At 49.2% G+C, this 24,911-nt stretch overlaps 2 protein-coding genes across 4 annotated transcripts in view; one reads left to right on the top strand and one right to left on the bottom strand.

Moving 5' to 3' along the window:
* Positions 1 to 1,116: 1,116 nt before the first annotated feature.
* Positions 1,117 to 17,748, bottom strand: TMEM35A (transmembrane protein 35A). The gene is made up of 2 exons (XM_029067603.1): positions 17,447 to 17,748; positions 1,117 to 2,558 (listed from the first exon to the last, which is right to left on the bottom strand). The coding sequence occupies exons 1-2, from the start codon at positions 17,564 to 17,566 to the stop codon at positions 2,172 to 2,174; spliced, it is 507 nt and encodes a 168-aa protein (XP_028923436.1). The 5' UTR covers positions 17,567 to 17,748; the 3' UTR covers positions 1,117 to 2,171.
* LOC100082632 (maestro heat-like repeat-containing protein family member 7) overlaps positions 3,474 to 24,911 on the top strand; it is a 45,065-nt gene continuing 23,627 nt past the window's right edge. For all 3 annotated transcript variants that reach the window (XM_039912367.1, XM_039912366.1, XM_039912368.1), the window contains exons 1-6: positions 3,474 to 3,805; positions 19,011 to 19,089; positions 21,986 to 22,474; positions 23,180 to 23,334; positions 23,859 to 23,987; positions 24,606 to 24,685. In XM_039912367.1, coding sequence (XP_039768301.1) covers positions 21,994 to 22,474; positions 23,180 to 23,334; positions 23,859 to 23,987; positions 24,606 to 24,685 — 845 coding nt within the window. In that variant the 5' untranslated portion in view covers positions 3,474 to 3,805; positions 19,011 to 19,089; positions 21,986 to 21,993. The remainder of the gene's footprint in view (positions 3,806 to 19,010; positions 19,090 to 21,985; positions 22,475 to 23,179; positions 23,335 to 23,858; positions 23,988 to 24,605; positions 24,686 to 24,911) is intronic.

Genomic DNA, 24,911 nt, shown 5'->3' with positions numbered 1-24,911 from the left:
CTCCATCCTAATCCTCGACCTCTCAGGTGCCTTTGACACCGTAGACCATCTCCTTCTCAATACGTTATCCATCCTTGGCTTCATTGATTCCATCCTCTCCTGGTTCTCTTCTTATCTCTCTGGCCATTCGTTCTCAGTCTCCTTCCTGGGCTCCTCCTCCCCCTCCCATCCCCTAAGTATAAGGGTCCCTCGAGGTTCAGTTCTCGGTCCCCTTCTATTCTCCATCTACAGTCACTCCCTTGGAGAACTCATTTGCTCCCATGGCTTCAACTATCATCTCTGTGTGGATGACATCCAAATCTATATCTCCTTCCCCGTTCTCTCTCCTTCTATGCTCACATCTTCTCCTGCCTTCAGGACATCTCTACTTGGATGTCCTCGCGCCACCTAAAACTCAGCATGTCCAAGACAGAGCTTCTTATCTTCCCTCCCAGACCCTGTCCTCTCCCCGACTTTCCCCTCACTGTGGATGGCACAACCATCCTTCCCGTCTCACAAGCCCGAAACCTTGGTGTCATCCTTGACTCCCCTCTCTCATTCACCCCACATATCCAATCTGTCACCAAAGCCTGCCGGTCTCACCTTTAACCTTCTCACAGTGCCTCCTTCTCTCATGTTCTTCCATCAACCCCAGGCCCACGTCCTGCCTCTGGCCTGGAACGCCTTCCCTCCTCAAATCCACCAAACGATGACTCTTCCCCCCCAACTCAAAGCCCTTCTAAAGGCTCACCTCCTCCAAGAGACCTTCCCAGACTAAGCCCCCCTTTGCCTCAGTTCCCCCTCCCCTCCACATCACCTCCCTTGACCCCTCTCTCCCCTCCCCACCGCACTTATGTATATATGTATATATCTATAATTCTATTTATATTGATGCCTGTTTACTTGTTTTAATGTCCATCTCCCCCCTTGTAGACTGTAAGCCCGGTAAGGGCAGGGATTGTCTCTCTTTATCGCTGAATTGTACTTTTCAAGCGCTTAGCACAGTTCTCCACACACCGTAAGCGCTCAAGAAATACGAATGAATGAATGAATGAATGAATGACTGGAAGCAGAAGTGGGGTCCTGAGCCCCTTGAGGACTGTTCTTTCCAAGTAAATGAATATTCCTTCAGTCATATTTCCTCCAAATTTCAAAAAGTTTATTTCGAAAGACCGAGACTGAAAACAAAAAAGACGAACACCAAAACCGCAACCAATTCAAAAAAACAACACAGTAATCACCCCAGGGAACCCCCGCCCCAGCACAACAACAATCAAAACAAAACAGATCTAACAACATTCAGAGACGCAGCGGCCCGGGGTCGTGGAAGCAGCTTCTCCGGCTAACTCCCCAGCTCGGGCTGGGCCATCCCCTGGCCAAGATGGGTATCGATGTGGAATCTCGGGAAAGCTTTGGAAATCCACTTTGAATAGCCACGGATAATACTGTTACATCGAAGTGAGGAGTCAGCAGGGAAGGGAGCTCTCTCTGCAGAGAGGCGTTTATTGCAGCCCCTCCATTTTGCCCACACTCACACAAGCGAGGGTTAAACGTTACTACCCACCCTCCTGGCCGATAGAGCACCGTTCCCACAGCCAGGACAGCAGCCACATCCTGGTTAGCTGCTGGGAAAGGTGGAAAGGTGGCAATTTGAGGCTCAGGCAGAACGGGAAGAAAAAAGTCGTCTACTTGCTTCGTTTGTGGAGCTCGGGTGGACTAGGCGGGTTGGGGTCGGAGTCGACCTCAGGTTCTACTGCCGACACATTTAGACGCTGCCAACTCTGGGCCGGTCGAGGAGCAGAAACCGCTTTTGCACAGGCACGCGCACGCAGACGGTCGAACTACAGTCTCACACCTACCACAGAGTCACATGGTTGCTACAGCCGGCCTCGCACACTCAGGTTCTGCAAGATGCGAGCATCTCCCTGGACCAATCAAAGGGGAGCGTGGGGGCGTATGTGTGTCTGTGTTCCACGGGGGCGGAGAGGACCGTGAGGGAAGAAGAAGAGGGTTTTGGGGCGAGGGGTGCAGAAGCCATCGCGGTCGTCAACCTGCCCGCTGGGCCCTCCTTCCTTTTTGTCGAAAAACCCAAAGAGAAATGAACCAAAGAAAAGGACAAAATGCATGGAAATCTTCCTGGGCATTTCGGAGGCAGCTGCCTGGAGCGTCTACTCCCCTGCGCCGGCGCTGCCCTAAGACACCTTCACTTTGCCCTTCTCCGGGGCCCCGGCGGGGGCACAGGGCTGCTCCTCGCCGTCGAGGGACACGGCCCTCTTCTCGGCAGGCTGCTCCTCGGGCTGGCGGGCGATCAGCAGGCGGCAGGTGAGCAAGATCCCGAAGACGAGGGCGTGGGCGTAGCGTTTGAGGGGGTCGCCCACCAGCTGGTGAAAGAACAACACCGCCAGCACCAGCAACAGGAGGAAGAAGTTAGCCACGTCCTTGGGACGGCCGGGCACCAGCGTCATGACGATGCCACAGGCCACCTCCAGGGTCCCGATGCTCTTGCGGAGGAGGATGGAACTCACCCCCATCTTCTTCAGCAGAGGAAGGGCCCGGATGTAGCTCTTGTAGGCACGTTTCTGGAATTGGAACACCACCAGGAGAATTCTGCATTAACCAGGACTTTCGTGCGGGTGAAAAGGCCGCGTTCGGGATCCTATTTCTGCGTCACCTTCCCTCCGCGCCAGGCCGAGGACCAGCTTTCCCGCTCCCTTCTCGGGCCGCCCCAGATACGGGGAGCCGAAGAAAAAGCGCAGCTACGGGAGCCAAGATTTTGGACAAAGGCTCGAGTTAAACCCCGTCAGGAACGCGGGAGCGAGCACGTGGCGGGGCCGGGTGTTAGTCATAAAAACGATGTACCATGCTATTCATCGATTATCATTCCTTAGATAGCTCGGCCTATCGTTTTCAAAAGTGATGATTATAAACACGGCATTCTGCTCCCGCAGGAGAAATTTGCCAGCGTCACCTAAACCCAGGCAGGTCTACTTTGGCCCGAGCCTCTCCAGAGCAGCCGGATGAAAGGACCGTGCCGGCAGAAATTGCTCTGGAAACGAGGCAAAGAGAACAGGAAAAGAGAGGCGGAGTGGTTCCACTTCTCCTGGTGTCCTGATGGCTTTTAGGCCCCGAGGACGTGTCGATATTTATTAGGTGCCCAGTGAGTACTGCTCTCTCATGGTGGTTAGAAATTCTAACCGTCTGATCGTGGGTCTTCACCCGCCAAGCACTTAGAGGCTCATCACATCCTCTTCCCCTCCCAGGACTTGTTTTTTTAATTGGTATTTGGGTGCTTACTTTATGCCAGGCACTGTACTAAGCACTGGGATGGATCCAAGCAAATGAGGTTGAACATTGTCCCTGTCCCACTTGGGGCTCACAGTCTTAATCCCCATTTTACCAATGAGGTACCAGGCACAGAGACGGGAAGTCAGTTGCCCAAGGTCACGCAGCAGACAAGTGTCAAAGTCGGGACTAGAACCCAGATCCTCCGACTCCCAGGCCTGTGTTCTTTCCATTAGGACACGCTGCTTCTCATGCACATATGTGGACTTTATGTGCATATTTTGAAACTCTGTTTCATCTTGCTGCCTGCAATTTGTTTTAAGTATCTACCTTCTCCCCCTCACTCCGTCCCCCGGCCGCCCTACTAAACTGTAAGCAGGGATCCTGTCTACTAATTCTATTGTACTCTCCAAAAGGGTCTAGTAACGTGCTTTGCAAAGTAAGCACGCCATAAACGCTACTTATTTATTGATCGATTGAGTTTAGGTAGACTTCCCAGAATTTTCTAGAACGCTACCAGGAGGCTTTTCACTCAGCCACGAAGGTATTGTAATCTTCGCGTGAGCGGAATTGGCTGGGTTTTGTCATTGTTAGAATTGAGCAGTCTTCTGAATTTTGTCCTGAGATAAGCCTGAAATGTTCAGCCTCTGTATTTGAAACTTGTGGCAGTTTGCATCTTTTAAAGTTGAGACTATAAGGGGCTCATTGTTCGAAGGCTTCCTGGCTAATTTTTGAAGATAAGCTAGAAGCTTTGCTCTTTAACAGCAATTATGATCGTATTCATCTCCCCCTTCAGTGCTGTGAATGGAACGAGCATTAATAATTCCGTTGCACTTGAGTTATGTGACATCTTTAAAAGGGAGATTTAGCACACAGGCCTTCACTGGAAAGAAACTGTAACAAATCATCAATGATAAAGCAACTAATGGCTTCAACATTAACATATCCAATTATCCAACATTAAATCATCGCATCCTCTCTATATCCCTACATCCAAAATCCAAATGAACCCAAACCCTAACCCTTTACCCTAACGCACTTCATCATCAATGAAATGAGCTTGACCCTTAATATTCTGACTTTCAACAATCTGTCATCAAGAAGAAGGCATGATTTTCTGTGCCATAATAATAATTATGGTATTTATTAAGTGCTTACTAAGTGGACTGTTCTAAGCGCTCTCCGTATTAGAGCTCTTGGGGCCTCAGGTCCTTCTGCTCAGACCTTTTCCAATATTTTCTTCCCTCTAGACTTTAAGTTGGTCATGGGCAGGGAATGTTTCTGCTAATTCTGTTGAATTATACCCCCCAAAGCAGTTAGTACAGTGATCTGCACATAGTAAACACTCAATAAACACCACTGATTGTTTGATTGGCTGAAAGCTCATTGTGGGCAGAGTCTGCCAACTTTGTTATATTCTACTCTCCCAGGTGCTTAGTACAGTGCCCTGCACACAGTAAGCCCTCAGTAAATACCATTGATTGATTCTCTCAGGGCTGAACCTTGAGAGAAGAGATCCAGAGAGCATCCCACAAAATTTTCCCGAAGTGTAAGAAATACTTCCTTTGGGGTAGTAATGGAGTGAGAAAACGGGCAGGGGTGGGAGAGGAGGGAGGCACAACTGAGTTCAGGGGGTCAGATTTGGCAACTCCCACCTGGAATTGGGCAGTCTCAACTCCAGGAAGGGCTGGACAGAGTTCCAGGCAGGGAAGCAGCATGGCATAGTGGATAGAACACAGGCCTGGGAGTCAGAAGGTCATGGGTTCTAATCCCGGATCTATGTTTCTGCTGTTTGGCTGTGGGCAAGTCACTTTTCTTTTCCGTGCCTCAGGTACCTCATCTGTAAAATGGGGATTGGGACCATGAGCCCCACGTGGGACAGGGACTGTGTCCGACCCGATTTGCTTGTATCCACCCCAGTGTTTAGTGCAGTGCCTGGCACCTAGTAAGCACTTAACAAATATCACAGTTATGATTAAAGTTATTATCAATCTATGTAGAAAAGCAGGAGCAGAAGCCCACTGCAGCCGGAGGAGGAATGAGAGAAAAAAGGCGGGTGGGAGAAGTCCCGTAGGTATAAAGGGGAGAGACGAAGGCCCTGGAAAACCGCCCGTCGATGCCACGTGGGCATGGCAACTCCACCCAGGGGCAGAAGCCGGCTCTTTCTCTGGAGTAAATGACTCTGTCAGCGGCCAGCGAGTGTTCCGCGGGAACAACAGCTCCCGAGAAAAAGGCAGCTACTCAGAAGTGCCGTCCCTAATTGAAAAATACAAGTAGGCCCAGGAGGCAGTGACTCAGCAACGTATGTCGCTTTCTAATATGACGAACACAGCAAGCGGGACAATTTCTTCCTCATGTGGGTTCTGAGTCAGTGCCTCGAGGTGCTGGCTTGGTTCCGGAGGGGCTGCCCGTCGGCCCGGCCCGGATCCCCGGATTTCTGGCCATTTGCAAACCCGGCTCTGCTGGCCCCTTGGCAACACTTCAGCTATTTAATAATAATAATAATGTTGGTATTTGTTAAGCGCTTACTGTGTGCAGAGCACTGTTCTAAGCGCTAGGGGAGATACAGTGTAATCAGGTTGTCCCACGTCAAGCTCACAGTTAATCCCCATTTTACAGATGAGGTAACTGGGGCACAGAGAAGTTAAGTGATTTGCCCACATTTCAGTTATGGTCTTGTAACTTCAGGTACCTCTCTTCCTCTCCATTGCGGCCGGAGCTGATTTTTTTCTTTGCTGTCTTTCCAAACCTGTTAGATAACGACCGTAATTGTTTTTAAACGGTTTCTCTATCAGTTGTGTAGACAGGGTGTTTGTTTTAAAATGCTTCACGGTGTGAACGGCTTTCTAAACATAAACCAGAGGTGATGTTTGCTTAATAGGTGATAAAGAATTAGTATTAACTTCAGGTTTATGTAATACGCTTCCTTTAGGTAGGAGGAGGAGGAGGAACGATTGTGTTTATTGAGCACCCACTGGGTGTAATGTAGCGTCCTAAACACTCGGGAATTACAAAACAAGCTAGTGACACATTCTCTGCCCACAAGGAGTTTACACTCCAATGAGGCAGATGAATATAAAAGTATTTACAGGGTAATCAAGCTAATTAAAAGTCCAATGAAAATGTGCACGGAGGAGATGAAATCACTTCAGAAACACCACTGATTCAGACTCATTCCATCCCTAGAAGGAGGGGAGGAGGAGAGAGCATTCTGTGACAATTATAGTAATTAATAATAATTATGGTATTTGTTAAGTGCTTACTATGTGCCAGGAACAGTATTAAGCGCTGGGGTGGATACAAGCAAATTGGTTTGGACACATTCCCTGTCCCACATGGTCCTCACCGTCTCAATCCCTATTTTACAGATGAGGCAACCGAGGCACAGAGAAATGAAGTGACTTGCCCGAAGTCACACAGCAGACAAGTGGTGGAGCTGGGATTATCCGATAGGTGAGGGACCGGAGACCAATCAATAATCAATCAATGGTATTTTTTGAGCACTTATAGTACAGAGCACGGGACTAAATGCTCGGGAGCGTAATCAATCATATTTATTGAGTGTTTACTGTGTGCACAGCCTGTACTAAGACCTTGGGAGAGTACAATGCAAACAGAGGTGGTCGATGCGTTCCCTGACCACAATGAGCATACAGTCTAGAGGGGGGGACAGACATTAATATCAATCAATAAATGACAGATTTGTACATAAGTGCCGTGGGTTTGAGGAGGGGCGAATAAAGGGCGCAGTGCAATAGAGTTGGTAGTCATGATTCCTGCCCTAAAGGAATTTACAGTCTAGTCAGGGAGAGAGACATTAAAATAATTTACAGCTAAGGGAAGTGTAAGGATGTGTACATATGGGTTGGGAAGTTGGGACAGATCGGTATCAAAGTGCTTAAGGGTACAGATCCATGAGAAGCAGTGTAGCCTAGTGAGTAGAGAGCACGGGCCTGAAAGTTAGAAGGACCGGGTTTTAATCCCGGCTCTGCCACTTGTCTGCTGTGTGACCTTGGACAAGTCACTTCACTGTTTTGGGCCTCAGTCACCTCATCTGTCAAATGGGGATTAAGACTGTGAATCCTATGTGGGACAGGGACTTAATTAGCTCCTATCTACCCCAGCGCTTAGTATAGTAGTAGGTGCTTATCAAATTACCATAAAAAAAGCATAGGTGATAAATAGGGAGGGTGAATGGAGTGGAGAAATGGGAGGTCAGGGAAGGCTTTTGGGAGTAGATGTGTTTTTGGTACAGCTTAAGGCTAAGGGAGGAACTGAAAATCATGGAAGGAACCAGGATCAGATCTCTGATTTCCTGATTCCCCATCTCCTGTCCTATTCAGCTGACCCTTGATGTTCATGTTGATGTTCATCTAAGTGATCTATCGGTCTTTCTGCCCCTGCTTCAGCAATCTCTATTTTCACAATAATGCCAGGTCCAGAAGGCATTATGTAAGCTTGTTGTGGGCAGGGATTGCATCTGTTTATTGTTGTACTGTACTTTACCAAGCGCTTAGTACAGTGCTCTGCACACAGTAAGTGCTCAATAAATACGATTGAATGAATGAATGAATGAATGAATGGAAAGGGAGGCGGTTGGATGAGTGGCTTGGAGAGGGAAGATGTGAGAATGGAAGATGGGGAATGGGCGGGAGAGGAAAAGGTAAACACATTTTTAGAAAGCAGGAGCAGAGTTGCCTAATGAAAAGAGCACGGGCCTGGGAGTCAGAGGATCTTAGTTATAATTCTGATTCTGCCATTTGTCTGCTGTGTGACCATGGGCAAGTCACTTAACACCTCTGAGCCTCAGTTCCCTCATCTGAAGAATGGGGATTAAGACCATGATCCCTAAGTGGGCTGCGGTCTGTGTCCAACCTGATTCCCTTGTACCTACCCCAGCTCTCAGTAGAGTGCCTGACACATAGTAAACGCTTAAAAACTGCCATTAAAAAATAAAAAGATCTTGGGAGTTGGAATGTGTAATCCACGGGAGAATACATCTGGCTAAAACCACAGTTTTATCTTTGACTGGGGGCTTCCAAAGCTCCGTTATGGCAGTGCCCTCCAACTTGAAGATTTCCCTTCCAGCCCTTCCTCTCTCTTCCCTATGAGAAAGAAAGAATTTTTCCCAATGGGTAGGAGCTATAGAAGTGAAATGACCCTCCAGTCTCAAAGCTCTTGGGTGAGAAATAGCTTGGACAGACACTGGATCTCTGTAGCTCAGGCCTTCTCACTCGGAGACCAAAGGAAGGTTGGCCGCTGTGTAGCAACTCTGTTATTTTGTACTCTCCCAAGTACTTAGTACAGTGCTCTGCACGCAGTAAGCGCTCAATAAATACAATCGATCGATCGATTGGAGGCAGGGATTGTATCTTCTTCCTCTATTGCACTTTCCCATGCACCCAGCAAGGTACTCTACATGCAGTAGGTGATCAGCAATTATACATCGTGTAGATTTTTGGGTTTTCCTAATTCATCCTGAATGAGAGGAGATCACCCAGTCTCTCCAACTGAAAGGCTCCTAAAGTGGTGACATTCAGGCAAGAGGTTGTATGTATGCTTCAAGGGCAAGAGACTGGATCTCCCCAGGACTTCATGTTTCATCCATGTGTCTGATGTAATGTTGTCCTTTCCCAAGTGCTTAGTACAGCACTTTGGACTCAGTAAGTGCTCAGTAAATATGATTATTATTATTAGTAGTAATAATAATAGTAACCCAATGGCCTGAGATCCAAAAGCCAAGGGATGTTAAATTCTTGGGAATGGCTAGGTAATAATAATGTTGGTATTTGTTAAGCGCTTACTATGTGCCGAGCACTGTTCTAAGCGCTGGGGTAGACACAGGGGAATCAGGTTGTCCCACGTGGGGCTCACAGTCTTAATCCCCATTTTACAGATGAGGTAACTGAGGCACCGAGAAGTTAAGTGACTTGCCCAAAGTCACACAGCTGACAAGTGGCGGAGCCGGGATTTGAACCCATGACCTCTGACTCCAAAGCCCGGGCTCTTTCCACTGAGCCATGCTGCTTCTCAATAATGTTGGTATTTGTTAAGCGCTTACTATGTGCCGAGCACTGTTCTAAGCGCTGGGGTAGACACAGCGGAATCAGGATGTCCCACGTGGGGCTCACAGTCTTAATCCCCATTTTACAGATGAGGTAACTGAGGCACAGAGAAGTTAAGTGACTTGCCCACGGTCACACAGCTGACAAGTGGCAGAGCTGGGATTTGAACTCATGACCTCTGACTCCAAAGCCCGTGCTCTTTCCGCTGAGCCACGCTGCTTCTTGGTTGTCATTTCTGAGTGCCCTCTGAGGGCTGGAATGACAGGATTGGGAAATACCCAGGCAGACAGGCATATTATTATGGTAATGGTTAAGCGATACTAAGTGTCAAACACTGTTCTGGTCACTGGGGTAGGTACAAGTTATTTTGGTCTGATGCAGTCACTTCCCCGCATGGGGCTCACAGTCTAAATTGGAGAGAGAACAGGTATTGAATCCCCTTTTTACAGTTAAGGAAACTGAGACACGGAGAAGTTAGTCGACTTGCCCAAGGTCCCTCAGCGAGCAACAACAGGAAGAACCGGGATTAGAACTCAGGTCCTCTGACTCCCAGGCCCATACTCTTTCCACTAGGCCAAGCTGCTTCTCCCATGAAACAGACGCTTTTGCTCCTCTGTTCCCTTGAGCTTCAGAATAGCAGAAAACTCTAGCCCTGTGAAGTTAGCTGAAGAAACCCTGCCAGGTCCTGTTTAAATGAAGAATTGTTTAGACGATCCTGGCCAGACCCCAAATCCCCAGTGGCATGGGGAGCAAATGGGGGCTCTTCCAAAAGGATTTAAAGGTGGAGCATGACTGGAGTGGGTCTGTTGTTGGGAAAACTCCAGATGATGATGATGATGAAATTTGTGAAGCACTTATTATGTGCCAAGCACTCTTCTAAGCACTGGGGTAGATACAAGATCATCAGGATGTCCCACATGGGGGTCACAGTCTTAATCCCCATTTTCCAGATGAGGTAACTGAAGCCCATAGAAGTAAAGCGACTTGTCCAAAGTCACATAGCTGACAAGGGGCGGAGCCGGGATTAGAACCCACGACCTCTGACTTCCGAGTCCGTGCTCTTTCCACTAAGCCATGCTGCGACACAGACACGCACAGACACGTATCCGGGCTGGAGAACAGGCATGGCCCACTCCAGGTTGAGCTACTGCAAGTACCCTGGTCCCTCCTAACTGCTATTAATTCAGTGGTATTTACTGAGTGCTTCTTGTGTGCGGAGCACTGTACTAAACGCTTGGGAGATTACAGCACAACAATAAACAGACACATTCCTACCCACAACAAGGTTATAGTCTAGTCTATTGAGAGCTCACCTCCTCCAGGAGGCCTTCCCAGACTGAGCCCCTCCTTTCCCTCTGCTCCTCCTCCCCTCCCCTTACCCCCTCTCCCGCCCTCTGCTCTCCCCCCTTCCCCTCCCCTCAGCACTGTGCTCATTTGTACATATTGCACATAGTAAGCGCTCAATAAATACTATTGAATGAATGAATATTATTTATTACCCTCTTTATTTTGTTAATGAGGTGTATATCTCCATGATTCTGTTTATCTTGATGATGTTGTCTTGTTTTGTTCTGTTTTGCTCTGCTGTCTGTCTCCCCGGTTTAGACTGTGAGCCCGTCACTGGGCGGGGATCGTCTCTATCTGTTGCCGAATTGTCCATTCCAAGCGCTTAGTCCAGTGCTCTGCACATAGTAAGCGCTCAATAAATACCATTGAATGCATGAATGAATATTGCAGCAAGCTTAAAGGCCCGGCTGTTAAATAATGGGAGAGGTCCATTTCAATAGCTTCAGTTCGAAGGCCCCAAGGGAACGGCACCAATTCCACCTGTCGGTCAAACCCTTATTCAGAAGGAGGAGGCAGGACACTGATGTAGAGACGTGGGAAGGCTGTGTATTTGTGTGTGTCTGTTGCGGGTCTGTGCGGGGAGACGGGTACCTGTTGACTAACCTCTGGAGTGGGCAAAAGATGCACACCTCAGGTCTCCTTTAGGCCTTTCCTGACCAAGCCCTCATTTCCCCTTTTCCCCCTCCTTTCTGCGTCACCCTGACGTGCTCCCTTTATTCACCACCCCCACCCCCAGTCCCACAGCACTTATGAACCTATCCGTAATTTATTTATTTTATCCGTCTGCCCCTCTGCACTGTAAGCTCACTGTGAGCAGGGAGTGTGTCTGTCGTATCTTTGTGTTGTACTCTCCCAAGTGCTTAATATAGTGCCCTGCACCCAATAGGCGCTCAGTAAATAGGATTGATTGGTCGATCAGGACTCTATGCTCCGGCACTTCCGACTCTTCTCTTTTACTGCCAGCTTTTCTAGTTAGGGGGAAAGTTTTTCAGTTGCCTGTATGGATTTTTCTCTAAAATCAAACCTCATCCCTATGGTCCAACAGCCCTCCACCCAGCCAGCTGGACACATTTCCAGAATCCAGATCCCTGGGAAGACCTTTGGGACTGAGGCTTCTAGGAATTGGGCAATCCTGGGCGGTTAGGGTGCCAGTTATTTAGTCAGCTATTTCAACCTGATGTAGCTGCACTTTTCCCTCCTCCCACTATTTGTATATCATTTGGGTCTCCTTCTCTTCCCATTTGACTTCAAGTTCCTGGAGAGCGGGGAACGCCTGCCTTGCTCCTCCAAAGCTCTCCGAAGCACTTCTCTGAAAGTACAATGATGAGCAGTTCAGGTTAGATGCAGTCCCTGTCCCGCCTGAGGCTCACAGTCTAAGTTGGAGGGAGGAGGATTTAATTCCCATTTTACAGATAAGGTAACTGAGGCACAGAGAAGTTACTTGCCCAAGGTCACCAGCAGACAAGTGGCAGGATTAAAACCCAGATCCTCTGACTCCACCAGGCCATGCTGCTCCCCACGAGGGCAGGTCCAGGGCAGGCTGCTCTTATCCCTTGGAAAATTGTAAACCCACAGGCATTCACTATTTAACGGCTACTACACACTGCTACTTCAGTCAGTGGTATTTATTGAGCACTGACCGACTGGCCGCAGAACATCACACTAAGTGGTTGGCAGAGCACAGTAGTTGGGCAAATTCCAATCCTGTCCCCGGGAGCCTACAGTCCGAACGCAGACTTGTATAGGCCTCGCTTTAACCTAAGGCTGTCTCTGCTGTGGTGAGTCACAACAATTTTACAAGAAGAAATTGAGATGGGTACAAAGCAATCAAGCCTGAGAAGTAAAAACTGGAAATAAAATGGGAAAGAAATGATAACCAAGAGAAGTGAAAGGTGTCGAAGTATTAGGTCTGGGTGATGCTGTGTACAAAAATAGTGGTTGACCCTGGAGCAGGAGTTGGCAATCTAGCTTTTAGCTTATAGGCTCATCTATACTCTCTGTGAGCCACGGGCAAGTTTTTTGACCTCTCTGGGCAGCTCTTCCTCCATCTGAAAAATGGGGGAGTTCCAATTCTTCTCCCACCCAAAGAGAACAAGCAAGAAATAAGTGGATTTACTGTGATAAATGAACTTAGAAGACTAAAGTTAGAGGGAACTGAGATGAGAACAAGAAAATCCTTACAATCGTTGGAGAGAGATATTTATAAATCAGTCAATCAATAGTATTTATTGAGCACCTACTAGGGGCAGAAGACTATGCTGGGCACTTGGGAGAGTGCAGTAGAGTGAATAAATGTGACCTCTGTTCTTACTGTCTACTTATTAAATCATTGTCAGTGGAATTTTATCGAGCGCTTGCTATGATGCCGAGCACTGAACTGAACACTTGAGAAAGTTCAATACACCGGAATTGATAGATGTGATCCCCGCCCACAAGGAGCTTTTAGTCTACTGGGGTTAAATAATTACCTTGAATGATTAAAAAGCAGAGCCTTTTCTTGAATAAATTGAAGCTCTTCAGAGAAAACCATAGTATCATTTTGTAGTAAATTTGGAATTAAGACAACTATAAATGAGTAAGATTAGATCAAATGAGGAGAAGCTGGAAAATAAAATAGAAGCCCCGTGAATTTTTTTTATCTTTCACTTGTTCCGTAGCCTTAAAAATATAAAAATAAACATCTGTGCACATGAGTGAGATCATGTATTTGAAATCACTCTGCAGAGTTCTAATGAGGGCAGGATCATAGAGGCTACAAGTTATTACTGTTGTATGCTGTTACTGTTAGGACAGCAGGCCTAGTTGATCAGTCAATGAATGGTATTTCATTCAGTCGTATTTATTGAGCGCTTACTATGTGCAGAGCACTGTACTAAGCGCTTGGAATGTAAAATTGGGCAACAGACAGAGACAATCCCTGCCCAATGATGGGTTTACAGTCTAATCATTTATTATTATTATTGATAATAATATGGTATTTGTTAAGCGCTTACTATGTATCGAACCTTGTTCTAAGCACTGGGGTAGACACCGGCCAATCAGGTTGGACACAGTCCCTGTCTCATAAGGAGTTCACAGTCTTAATCCCCATTTTACAGATAAGGGTAACTGAGGCCCAGAGAAGTGACTTGCCCAACGTCACACAGATTTGTGGCGGAGCTGGGATTAGAACCCGGGTCCTTCTGACTCCCAGGGCCGGGCTCTATCCATTAGACCACACTGAGCACTTATGTGTGCTGAGCACTCTACTAAGCACTTGGAAGAGTACATTATATTAACAGGGTTGATAGACACATTCGCTGCCCACAAATGATCTTACAGGCTGGAGAGGGAGAAGTCCAGTGCTCCTATTATGGCATACCCCCAGCCTCCACCTCTTACGCCCTCTCCCACTCCCTTCAGGGGAGCTGGGCTCGGCTCAGGGACGAGGGAACAGTTTCGGCGAAGAAGCTCATCTCCTACTTCGGGCCTAAGCTTCTCCACCGGATCCGTGCACTGCAACTGGGAGGCCCACGGGGAGCTACTTTTATGGACATGCAGTTTGGGGCTTCACGATTCTAGGTTTGGACACTACCCCACCGTTTAGACTACCAAGCATTTCTTCATACTGACTCTGTCCTACTCTACTCTCCCAAGCACTTAGTAGAGTGTTCTGCCCTCAGTGCAGCTTGCCCTGTTGCTAATCCTAATTAGCTAGTAATTAACGTCTGTCTCCCCCTCTACACTGTAAGCTCAGCGTGGGCAGGGAATGTGTCTACCAACTCTCGTTATAGTGTACTCTCATCTCCCAAGGGCTTAGTTCAGCGTTCTGCTCAGAGTAAGCGCTCACTAAACACGACTGACTGATCCCGTTTCCCTGGAGGTGGGGCCGGGCTAGAAGCCCTGACCTGGGTCCAAACCGGAGGGACCCGTCGTCTCCTCGCTGGGCCACAACAGCCCTCTAGGAACTGTGAGGGTGAGGCCCGGAGAGCATAGCCGGTCACTGCCCTAAATCCTATTCCGTGCCCCCTGACTGAAACGGGGGCGACGGTCGGGCGGGTGGGATAAGAACCGGAAGGAAAATGTCCCGGCCCGAATCCGCTGTCGGCACTCCGGGACCTTCAAGAGAATTATCAGTTGGCATCAAGAGAGGGAAGAACAGTGCTCTGCACATAGAAAACCCTCACTAAATACCACTGTTGAGTAGGAGGGAAAGGACCAGTGTGGACTTTATTCGTATTTCTCTTACTTTGAAGCATTGCTCAGACGTGCTTGGCACATAGTAAGCGCTTAACAGATACCATTATTATTATTATTATTATTGTCCTCCCTCCTTGTATTTTCCCTTTCATCTTTTTGTATCAGTTCTTTCGTCGTACCCTGATATTATCCTTGGGTGGTAGGGAGAAACCGATATCGTCCAGTATTATGGACCCCATTATACCACAGCACTTAGAACGGTGCTTGGCACATAGTAAGCGCTTAACAAATACCATAATCATTATTATTAGCTGTGGAAACCGAAGCACAGAGAGGTCAGTCGTCTGGTATTTCTGGGACATCCACACCGCGCTTGGGTCAGTATTACGGTATTTATTAAATGCTCACTTGGGGGTCAAGCACTGAACAGGGACATGCTAGTCAGCCAGGAGAAAGCCTCTGGCGCACGCAGGACTCATAGTCGAGGAGGGAGGGAGCGCTGGTATCCGAGCCCCCATTTTAGGGAAGCAGCGTGGCTCAGTGGAAAGAGCCTGGGCTCGGGAGTCAGAGGTCACGGGTTCCAATCCCAGCTGTGCCACTTGTCAGCTGTGTGACTGTGGGCAAGTCACTTCACTTCTCTGTGCCTCAGTTACCTCATCTGTACAATGGGGATTAAGACTGTGAGCCTCACGTGGGACAACCTGATTACCCTGTATCTACCCCAGTGCTTAGAACAGTGCTCTGCACATAGTAAGCGCTTAACAAATACCAACATTATTATTATTTTATAGAGGAAGCCGAAGCTCAGAGAGGTTAAGTGACTTGCCCGAGGTCACAGAGCAACCAGCCAAAGACAGGGCTGGGATTATGCCCGGGCCTCGGTCACCCAAGTGCATTACCTCAGCTGGGCTGCTTCTACTGTTTTTGGGTGCCTCCTTTCCTGGCTCTCGGGGGAGCTATGTAATGGGCTCCAGGGCTGATAGTTCTTGGTCATTCCCCCGCCTCAGTGACCCCTCTCATTCATCGTGGCCCAGCCCCAGCAAGTTTATCCTTTCATTTCCATCTTTTTCTACCCAACCCAGGAGGGTCTGTATTCATCGCCCCTAAGATAGGTCCCAGAGGTTCAGGTCACGGTTCTCTCAGCATCATCATCGATGGTATTTATTGAGCGCTTTCTATGGGCAAAGCACTGCAGTAACCACTTGAGAGAGTAATAACAATAATAATAATACTAACGATTGTGGTATCTGTTAAGTGCTTACTCTGTGCCAGACGCTGTAGTAAGCACAGGGGGACAGACGAGGAAATTTTTTTTTTTTCACGGTAATTGTTAAGTGCTTACATAGCCATATGTAGCCATAATTTAGCACATAGCCAGTCACTAGTCCGAGCGCCGGGATAGATACAAGGTAGTCAAGTTGGACGCAGTCCCCGTTCCCCAGGTCAGAGTAGGCTGACGTTCCCCGGCCACAACGAGCTCACAGTCTAGACGGGGAGACGGACATTACTATAATAAATCATTTATAATATGTAATTGAAATACATAGTTTAATCCATAATTTTAAATTACGTACACGGTCCGAGGGGAGTGGAGGGGGGCTGAGCAGGTTGACAGGTGCGGGGGGAGGGGGATGGGTGGAAGGTTCCGGAGGGTTTTTTTTGGAGGGGGTGGTGGGGAGCGGTGCAGAGAGGAATGCTGGAAACGTCCACCGACATTTCCAGGAATCACCGCAGCCCACCGGCCCCCCGACGCGGGGCCGAAGGGCAGAGGCCGGAGCCGGCCAGTCCCGTCTCCACTGCCGACACGTTGGCGGAGGGTGAAAATCTGCAGAGGTCTGGGCCCCGGCCCTGCAGATGTGCCCAGACTAGGATGGGCTGACGGGCCGAGGGGCCGATGGGCCGGAGAGGCACATCGCCGGCCTTGCAGATTAGACTAGTCTCTGGGGAAAGCTAATGGACCGAAGGGGAGACTTCACCTTCCTTGACCTCTGTAGGGGCAAGCACCCCCCGCCCTCAACCCCAAAACAAAAACCATCCCGTCGGTGAGTTCCTAGCGATTTCTGCCGAGGGCCTGCCTTGCCTCAACCTGCCCCCCAAAGCTGCGGACTTGTTGTTGTTTCGTCTCCCTCCTCCTCCTTTCCGTGCCCGCCCCGCACCTCGCTCTTTTGTTCTTCCTAGGGAATTGCCTGCCGCCGCCGAGCCTCCGGCCCGGCCTGGGAACCTGCATCCCGACCCCGGGGGATCCACGCTCGAGGGCCCGGATCCCGCCGGACCGTGGGGGTCCAGACCCCGGGGTCCGGGGAGGCGGGTCCCCTGGGTCCGGAGGTCCGGATCGCCGAGTTTGGGGTCCAGGCGGTCGCTGCTGCCGTGTGGACAGCACTGGGTGGTAGGCAGGGCCTGGCTCGGTGGCTCCCCCCGAGCCTTGGGGCCTGCTCTGTGGGGTCCGCCTGGACCCCAGAGGAAATTCCTGTTTCCCCTGCAGAGTTGTCGGTGGGGGAAGAAGACCAGTGGAGGCCAGGGGGGTGGGGGGACGGGGGGGGTGGTCCCCCAAGTCTGCAAGGTGCTTTCCCCGCCACCCCGGCTCCCGCACTTACCATCTCGTTATAAGCATCCTTGCTGAGCCTGGGGGTCAACTTGATGGTCCCCATGAAGACGAAGAAGAGCCCCAGGGCCACTGAGAGAGCCACGATGGTTACAGTCCTGGGGGAGGCCATCGGGTCACACCTCGGGCAGGTCCTAGCTGGCCCTTCTCGCTCCGTCTCCCTGCCCGGCTAAGGGGCAGGCGGTCACCATCGAAGGAGATCGGGAGGAAGGCTGCAGAGGCAACGAGGATGACAAAGAGAGGGGAGGGGAGGGAGCCAGAGAGAAAGAGTGAGACGGAGAGGGAGGGGGGCACAGAGAGGAGGAACAGACAGAGAGAGAGGGAAAGAGAGAGGAGGGATGGAGGGAGCGAAGGGGAAAGAGAGAGAGAGGGAGGAGGGAGATTCTGCCTTTCCCACCACTACGGTCTCTGGGTCCTAATGCCCTATCTTCACCCTGCTCAACGCGCTAGGCGCTCCGCCTTCGGTGGGCATCCCACCGTCTTGTGGCCGTTGCCCTCTACCTTCGTGGAGAAGGAGAGGCAGTGCCACCGAAGCCGGTCTGCCCGCTAAGCCCCTCATGCGCCTCCAATCAGAACCGACCAACTGGAATTCCTGGTGCACCCACCTGCCGGGAAGCAGCGAGGCCTAGCGGAAAGACCCCGGGCCTGGGAGTCGGGACCCGGGTTCTCATCCTGCCTGTTGCCTACCAGGTGACCTCGGGCACATCGCTTCACTTCTCTGTGCCTCAGTTGCCTCACCTGTATAATGGCGATTCAGTACTTAGACTGTGAGCCCCAGGTGGGACAGGGACTGTGTCTCATCCGCTTATATTACACCTAAACCGGGGCTTAATAAAGTGCTCGGCACATACCACCGTTATTATTATTAAGTGCCTGGAGTCCAATTAATGTAAACCGAGAGTGTGGATGAGGAGAGAGCAGTCTAGTTCACTGCCTCGGGGATGGAGGAGCGAAAGCTGATCCTTCCCTCCTCTGTCATTAATTAGAGAAGCAGTGTGGCTTAGTGGAAAGAGCACGGGCTTGGGAGTCAGAGGATAGGGTTCTAATCCCGGCTCCGCCACTCATCTGTTGTGTGACCTTGGGCAAGTCGCTTAACTTCTCTGTGCCTCAATTATCTCATCTGTAAAATGAGGATTAAGACTGTGAGTCCCACGTGGGACAACCTGATTACCTTGTATCTACCGCAGCACTTAGAACAGCACTTGGCACATAGTAAACACTTAACAAATACTATAATTATTTTTATTAGTGGATATAGCATAGGTCTGGGAGTTGGAAGGACCTGGGTTCTAATCCCGGCTCTGCCGTTCGTCTACTGTGTGACCTCGGGAAAGTCAGTTAACTTCTCTATGCATCAGTTCCCTCATCTGTAAAATGGGGATTAAGACTGTGAGCCCCGTGTGGGACATGGACCGTGTCCAAACCGATTAGCTTTTATCTACTCCAGTGCTTAGTCCAGCCCCTGACAAATAGTAGCATTTAACAAATACCATAAAAGAAAATGGAGTCAATCAGATTTTTTTTTTGACTGCTGTGTTCTGTGGATTTTTCTTCAGATGCAACCCTTGGCTACCTGCTTTAATTTAGTTACCACTTAGGAGGCTCCTGGAGTGCACAGCGGCTCTCCCTGACATGGTACGGTTCCATTCCTTTCTCCCATTCCTTTCCAGCACTTATCTGATAGTTTCCCTCAGAAGAAGAAGGGCAATTTTCAACTGTGAACTGTTTTCACACCCAGTGAAGGCAGACACAATTGGGGACTCATTGGTGCACCCTGTAATAATGACAGTAATTGTGGCACCTGTTAAGTAAACCCCCAGCGGTTGCCTATTCACCTGCACATCAAACAGAAATTCCTTATCATCGGAATGATGATAAGCTCTCTCCCTCCTACCTAACCTTGCTGGTCTCCTTATTAGAGTCCAGCGTTCACACTCGCTCCTCTAGCACCAACCTGCCCACTGTTTCTCGATCTCATCTACCCTCCCACTCTCTCCATGTCCATATTCCCCCTCGGGCCTGGAATTCCCTCCCTCTTTATATCTGACAACCGCCCACACTCTCCCCACTTTCAAAGCCCTCCTAAAATCACATCTCCTCCAAGAGGCCTTCCCAGACTAAGCACTTTATTTCCCCATCCTCCTTCCCTCTGCATCGACTATACACTAGTCTGTGTACTTCTTAAGTACTTCGATATTCACCTCAGTCCCCCAGTACTTACCAGAAGCAGCGTGGCTCAGTGGCAAGAGCCCGGGCTTGGGAGTCAGAGATCATGGGTTCCAGTCCCGACTCCGCCACTTATCAGCTATGTGACTTTGGGCAAGTCACTTAACTTCTCTGTGCCTCAGTTCCCTCATCTGTAAAATGGGGATTAAGACTGTGAGCCCCATGTGGGACAACCTGAATCCCCTATGTCTACCCCAGCGCTTAGAACAGTGCTCGGCACATAGTAAGCGCTTAACAAATACCAACATTATTATTATTATTATTAACTTCTCCGGGCCTCAGTTACCTCATCTGGAAAATGGGGATTAAAACTGTGAGCCCCATGTGGGACAACCTGATTAACTTGTATCTATCCAGTGCTTAGAACAGTGCTTGGCACATAGTAAGCGTTTAACAGATACCAAATTATTATTATTATTATGTAACTTCTTATACTCTACTATTTCCCTGATCTCTAATCTCCTTCAGTGTCTGTCTTCCCCATGTAGGCTGTCCACTGAGCCACGGGAAGCAGCGTGGCTTAGTGGAAAGAGGCTGGGCTTCGGAGTCAGAGGTCATGGGTTCGACTCCCGGCTCTGCCACTTGTCAGCTGTGTGACTGTGGGCGAGTCACTTCACTTCTCTGTGCCTCAGTTACCTCATCTGTAAAATGGGGATTAACTGGGAGCCTCATGTGGGACAACCTGATTACCCTGTATCTCCCCCAGCACTTAGAACAGTGCTCGGCACATAGTAAGTGCTTAACAAATACCAACATTATTATTATTATTAAGCTCTTTGTGGGCAGGGGTCTACTGTATTTCTACTTATCCAAGCTTTTAGAATAGTGCTCTGCAGGCAGTAAGTGCTCAATAAATACCATTGCTTGATCGATAGATACGAAGCATAGGGGTAAATGCAATACCATCAGATCGGACACAATCCCTTTCCCACATACTTGACTCATTGTCTAAGAGGGAGGGAGAACAGGTTTTGAATCCCCCTTTTACAGATGAGGAAAATGAGGTGTAGAAAAGTTAAATGATTTGCCCAAGGTCATATGGTAGGCAAATGCCAGGGATAAGATTAGGAGCCAAATCTTCTGACTCCCAGTATTATATGCTTTTTTTAATGGTATTTGTTAAGCGCTTATTACGTGCCAGGCACTGAACTAAGTAGTTGGGTAGATACAAGCTGATCAGGTTGGACATGGGGCTCACGGTCTTAATCCCCATTTTACAGATGAGGAAACTGAGGCACGGAGAAGTAAAGTGACTTGCCCAAGGTCACACAGCAGATGAGAAGCAATGTGGCCTAGTGGATGGAAGTCTAGCATGGGAGTCGGAAGGACCTGGGTCCCAGCCCCGGCTCCACCACTTGTCTGCTGTGTCTCCCTGGAACTCTTCCCCTGTGGATTTTAATAATTGTGGTATTGGTTAAGTGCTTACTGTGTGCCAAGCACTGTACTGAGTGATGGGGTAGATACATGATAGTCAGGTCAAGCACAGTCCCTATTTCACAAGGGGCTCACAGTCTCAAGTAACAGGGAGAACAGGTTATTTCTTCCCCATTTCATACATGAGGTAACCGAGGCCCAGAAAAGTGAAGTGCCTTCCTCAAGGTCACTCATCAGGCAAGTGGCAGAGCCAGGATTAGAACCCAGGTCCTCTGACTCCCAGTTTCCTGCTCTTTCCACAAGGCCACGCTGCACTGTCAGCCTCACGAATTGCCAGCGGTTTTCATTTATTTCTTTCCGTTCAGCCCAGCGGATGGACCCCCCTCGGCCGCACACCTCCTTCCCAGGCCCAGGAGCATACTGGACTCAGGGACTGTGTCCATCCTGATTATCTTGTACAGCGCTTAGTACAGTGCCCGGCACAGAGTAAGCACTTAACAAATGCATGGCCTAGTAGATAGAGCATGGTCTGGGAGTCAGAAGGACCCGCATACCAGTCCTGGCTCCACCATTTCCCTGCTGCGTGACTTTGGGCAAGCCACTTCACTTCCTCTGTGTCTCAGTTACCTCATCTGTAAAATATGGATTCAGACTCTGTACGCTCTGTGGAACAGGGATCATGTCCAACCCGATTACCTTGTATCTTCCTCAGTGCTTAGAACAGTGCCTGGCACATAGTATGCGCTTAACAGATGCCATAAAAATGCCACAGTTGCTGTTACTGTTATCATTATTATGATTATGAGGGGACCCAGTGAAGGAGTGAGAGGGTCCCCCACAGAGAAGTCTGGCCATTTCCGACCGTTACCTAATATGTGTCTCTCCTCGCTTTATGTGCAAACTGATGGTAAAACGGTGCTTTTTGGTTCAGATTGCAGTATGGATTCAGGAGCGCTGGAGAAGTCAGAGAAGACACCGGAGGCCCCTGGAACAGCAAGCAGAGATGAGGGGACCCCCCCTTTAGCCTGGGAGAGGGACTCTGGACCTAAATGGAAATCTGAGCGGGAGGGCCCGGAAGGCCAGCTTCCAACAGAGGCCTCCCCTCCAGAAAAAGAAGCTCCTGCTGGCCCCACGGCTTCACCTCCTGCTGACCCCACGGCTTCACCTCCTGCTGGCCCCACGGCTTCCCTCAGGGCCCCCAAGACCTTCAGATACACCGAGAATCGCTCAGACTCTGAAACCTCGTCCTACAACATGAGTGACTTAGATGTACTGCTCTCAGAGCTTTCCCTAGAAGATTTCACCGTCTTTTCCCAGTCCAGTGTGAAGGAAGGAACATTTTCTTCTTGCACCTCCACCCTCAGCACCAGAAAGCCTCTGGAAGAGGTGTTATCCTATGTCTCTGACAGTGATTCGGACAGTAAGGATCCACGGCTGGAGGGAGCGAGGAAAGAGCCAACTGGCTCAAATTCACGGGCACGGGGAGGGGCCTCTTTGGGGGCCGGGGGGCCGGAGAGGAAGGAAAGGCCTGGGAACAAGCCCTCTCCTCAGCATCCCCACCCCCCAAATCCGGCTGCTGCTAAAACGGCTTAGGGTTTCCATTTCTGAAGTTCTGAAGTGAGGCCGAATGTGCCGAGGAATTAGGACCTGGGTTCTAATCCCAGTTCCGTCACTTGTCTGCTGTGTGACCTTGGGCGAGTCATGTAACTTCTCCGTGCTTCTGTTTCCTCATCTCTAAAACGGGGATGAAGACTTTAGCTCTAAGTGGGACGGGGACTGTTTCCAACCCAGTTATCACGTATCTACCTCAGTGTTTGTATAGTGCCTGGCACATAGTAAGCACTTGGCAAATACCGTTTAAACAAAAAAATAATGAGGAAGGCAGGGAAAAAACTAGCTGAGGACAAGAGCTCGACACTCCCAGAGCTGTTGATTCAACATTTTGCTTGCCATCCATCTGCTGCAGCGAGATTGGCCCTCCAGATTGTCAACTTCTCGAGGGCAGGGTTGTGTCCATTAACTCTGTGTCCTCTCCCTAGCGCTTAGTTTAGTGCCCTGCACACACTAAACGCAGAATAAATACCACCGATTGGTTGATTGATTTGTCTGTCTTTCCTTTTCTCAGATTTGAACCATCCCTACCTCAAGGACACTACTCCAAAAAAGAGTGGGGTCCTGTTGAAATCTAAAATAGAGTTGATTCCCGAGGCATCGATAAGTCAAGATTCCATGAAAGTGCTGACAGGGTCCATTCAGGACCACCTGAACAGTGAACAAAAGGTACGTGCAGTCCCCGCCCCGCAACACACACACACACACATACAACACACAAACACACCCATGGAAGTCTCTTCACTCCTTCCTCACTTCTTGTGGGCAGGCTTTTCTCTGAAAGATTCCCATTTAAAACCTGACACTAATCCATCCCTTTCGTGCCTAGGACGGCCCTTCTTTGGCAGGCATTCAGACGATAAAACATTTGTGGAGAGCAGTACTTTGCCTGTTGTCGATACATTAAAATATGTCTTTATAATTGTACAAGGATGAGCTCTATGTAAATGTAAAAATAGCCACATCCCACTCTTTTGGGTTGCATTCTCTTTGGAGCCCTCTCTCTGGATTTCAAACCTCCCATGTGTTTTCTGCTTGCTCCTTTTAATCCGAACTTTTTGGGGGTGTCTGACATTTATCGGTATGCTTAGCCTCAGGGCCATTTAACTCTAACTAGAGATTATTAATCAGAAGTATGGATATAATGAAACTCTAGATTTACAGATTTCCCCGTTTCCCTCATCTTCCCCCAGATTCACGGTGAGGCGGAGAAGCTGACATTCTTGAGAAACCTAACCACCCTCAGCAAGACTTTGTCCTGGAGTGAAAACAGTGTGTCATTCATTAAGAATCGCCTAGAGAAAATCACCAAGGCCATCAGTGTGAGTATTTCTACTTTACAAATGGCTTTCAGAAACGTTTCCTGGCAAACTTTTTATTGCTCCCCTGACTTCCACTGATGCCACTTCCTGGCCCTCCCACCTAGCCTCATCTTCCTCCTTTGCTCCTCAAATGAAAAATGAGTTTACAGCAAATTCACCTGGCGTTCCCATCAATCAGTAGGATGGATTGATTGCCTACTGTGTGCTGAGCGTTATTCCAAGTGCTCGGGAGAGTCTACGTCAAAAGCAAAAGCAGGAGACTCCAGTCAGTCGATCAGTGGCGCTTACTGCGTGCAGAACACTGGACTACGCACTTGGCCCACATGAGCTCAGTCTGAGGGAGGGGGAACAGATCTTTTATCCCCATTTTACAGATGAAGATACAGAGGCACAGGTGAAGTTATTTTGTCCAAGTCACTGTGGCAGAGCTGGGATTAACCCAGGTCTCCTGACTCCCAGCCCTGAACCCTTTCCGTTAGGCCACCCTGTAAAAGAATGCCATCTTGTAGAGAGATTTTTGGTGTGAATCCCCTCTCCCACCCCTCTGCCCCGATGCAGCCGGCATACCGCCTTTCAAGGTGAACGTGCAACTCTGGGATCAATTCCGTGTCTTTACAGATGCTTGTTAAGCAAGAGTCCCTCCATTCCCTCGTCAGCACGATGCTCCAGGAGGTCTTCATCACGGTTACCAACCTGAGGTGATCCCCTCGCTATCTCTCTTCCAGGCCCCTGCATCTTGGGCCTTCAGCTGGGTCCAAGAGAGCCCACCTGGCCGTGCCCTCATACCCGACCAGGCCGCTTCTAGCTCCAGGAGCTGTTTGGGGAGGGAATTAGGAGAACCACTGGGAACTTTGATGGTGGGACTTGGATTTTACCCGTTTTTTTAAATTAAATGGTGTTCATTAAGTCAGACACCGTTCTAAG

This window comes from Ornithorhynchus anatinus, chromosome 6 (genome assembly GCF_004115215.2).
Source record: "Ornithorhynchus anatinus isolate Pmale09 chromosome 6, mOrnAna1.pri.v4, whole genome shotgun sequence".
Taxonomy (NCBI): domain Eukaryota; kingdom Metazoa; phylum Chordata; class Mammalia; order Monotremata; family Ornithorhynchidae; genus Ornithorhynchus; species Ornithorhynchus anatinus.
Note: the sequence above shows the minus strand (reverse complement) of the source record. Positions and strands in the feature narration are given on the sequence as shown.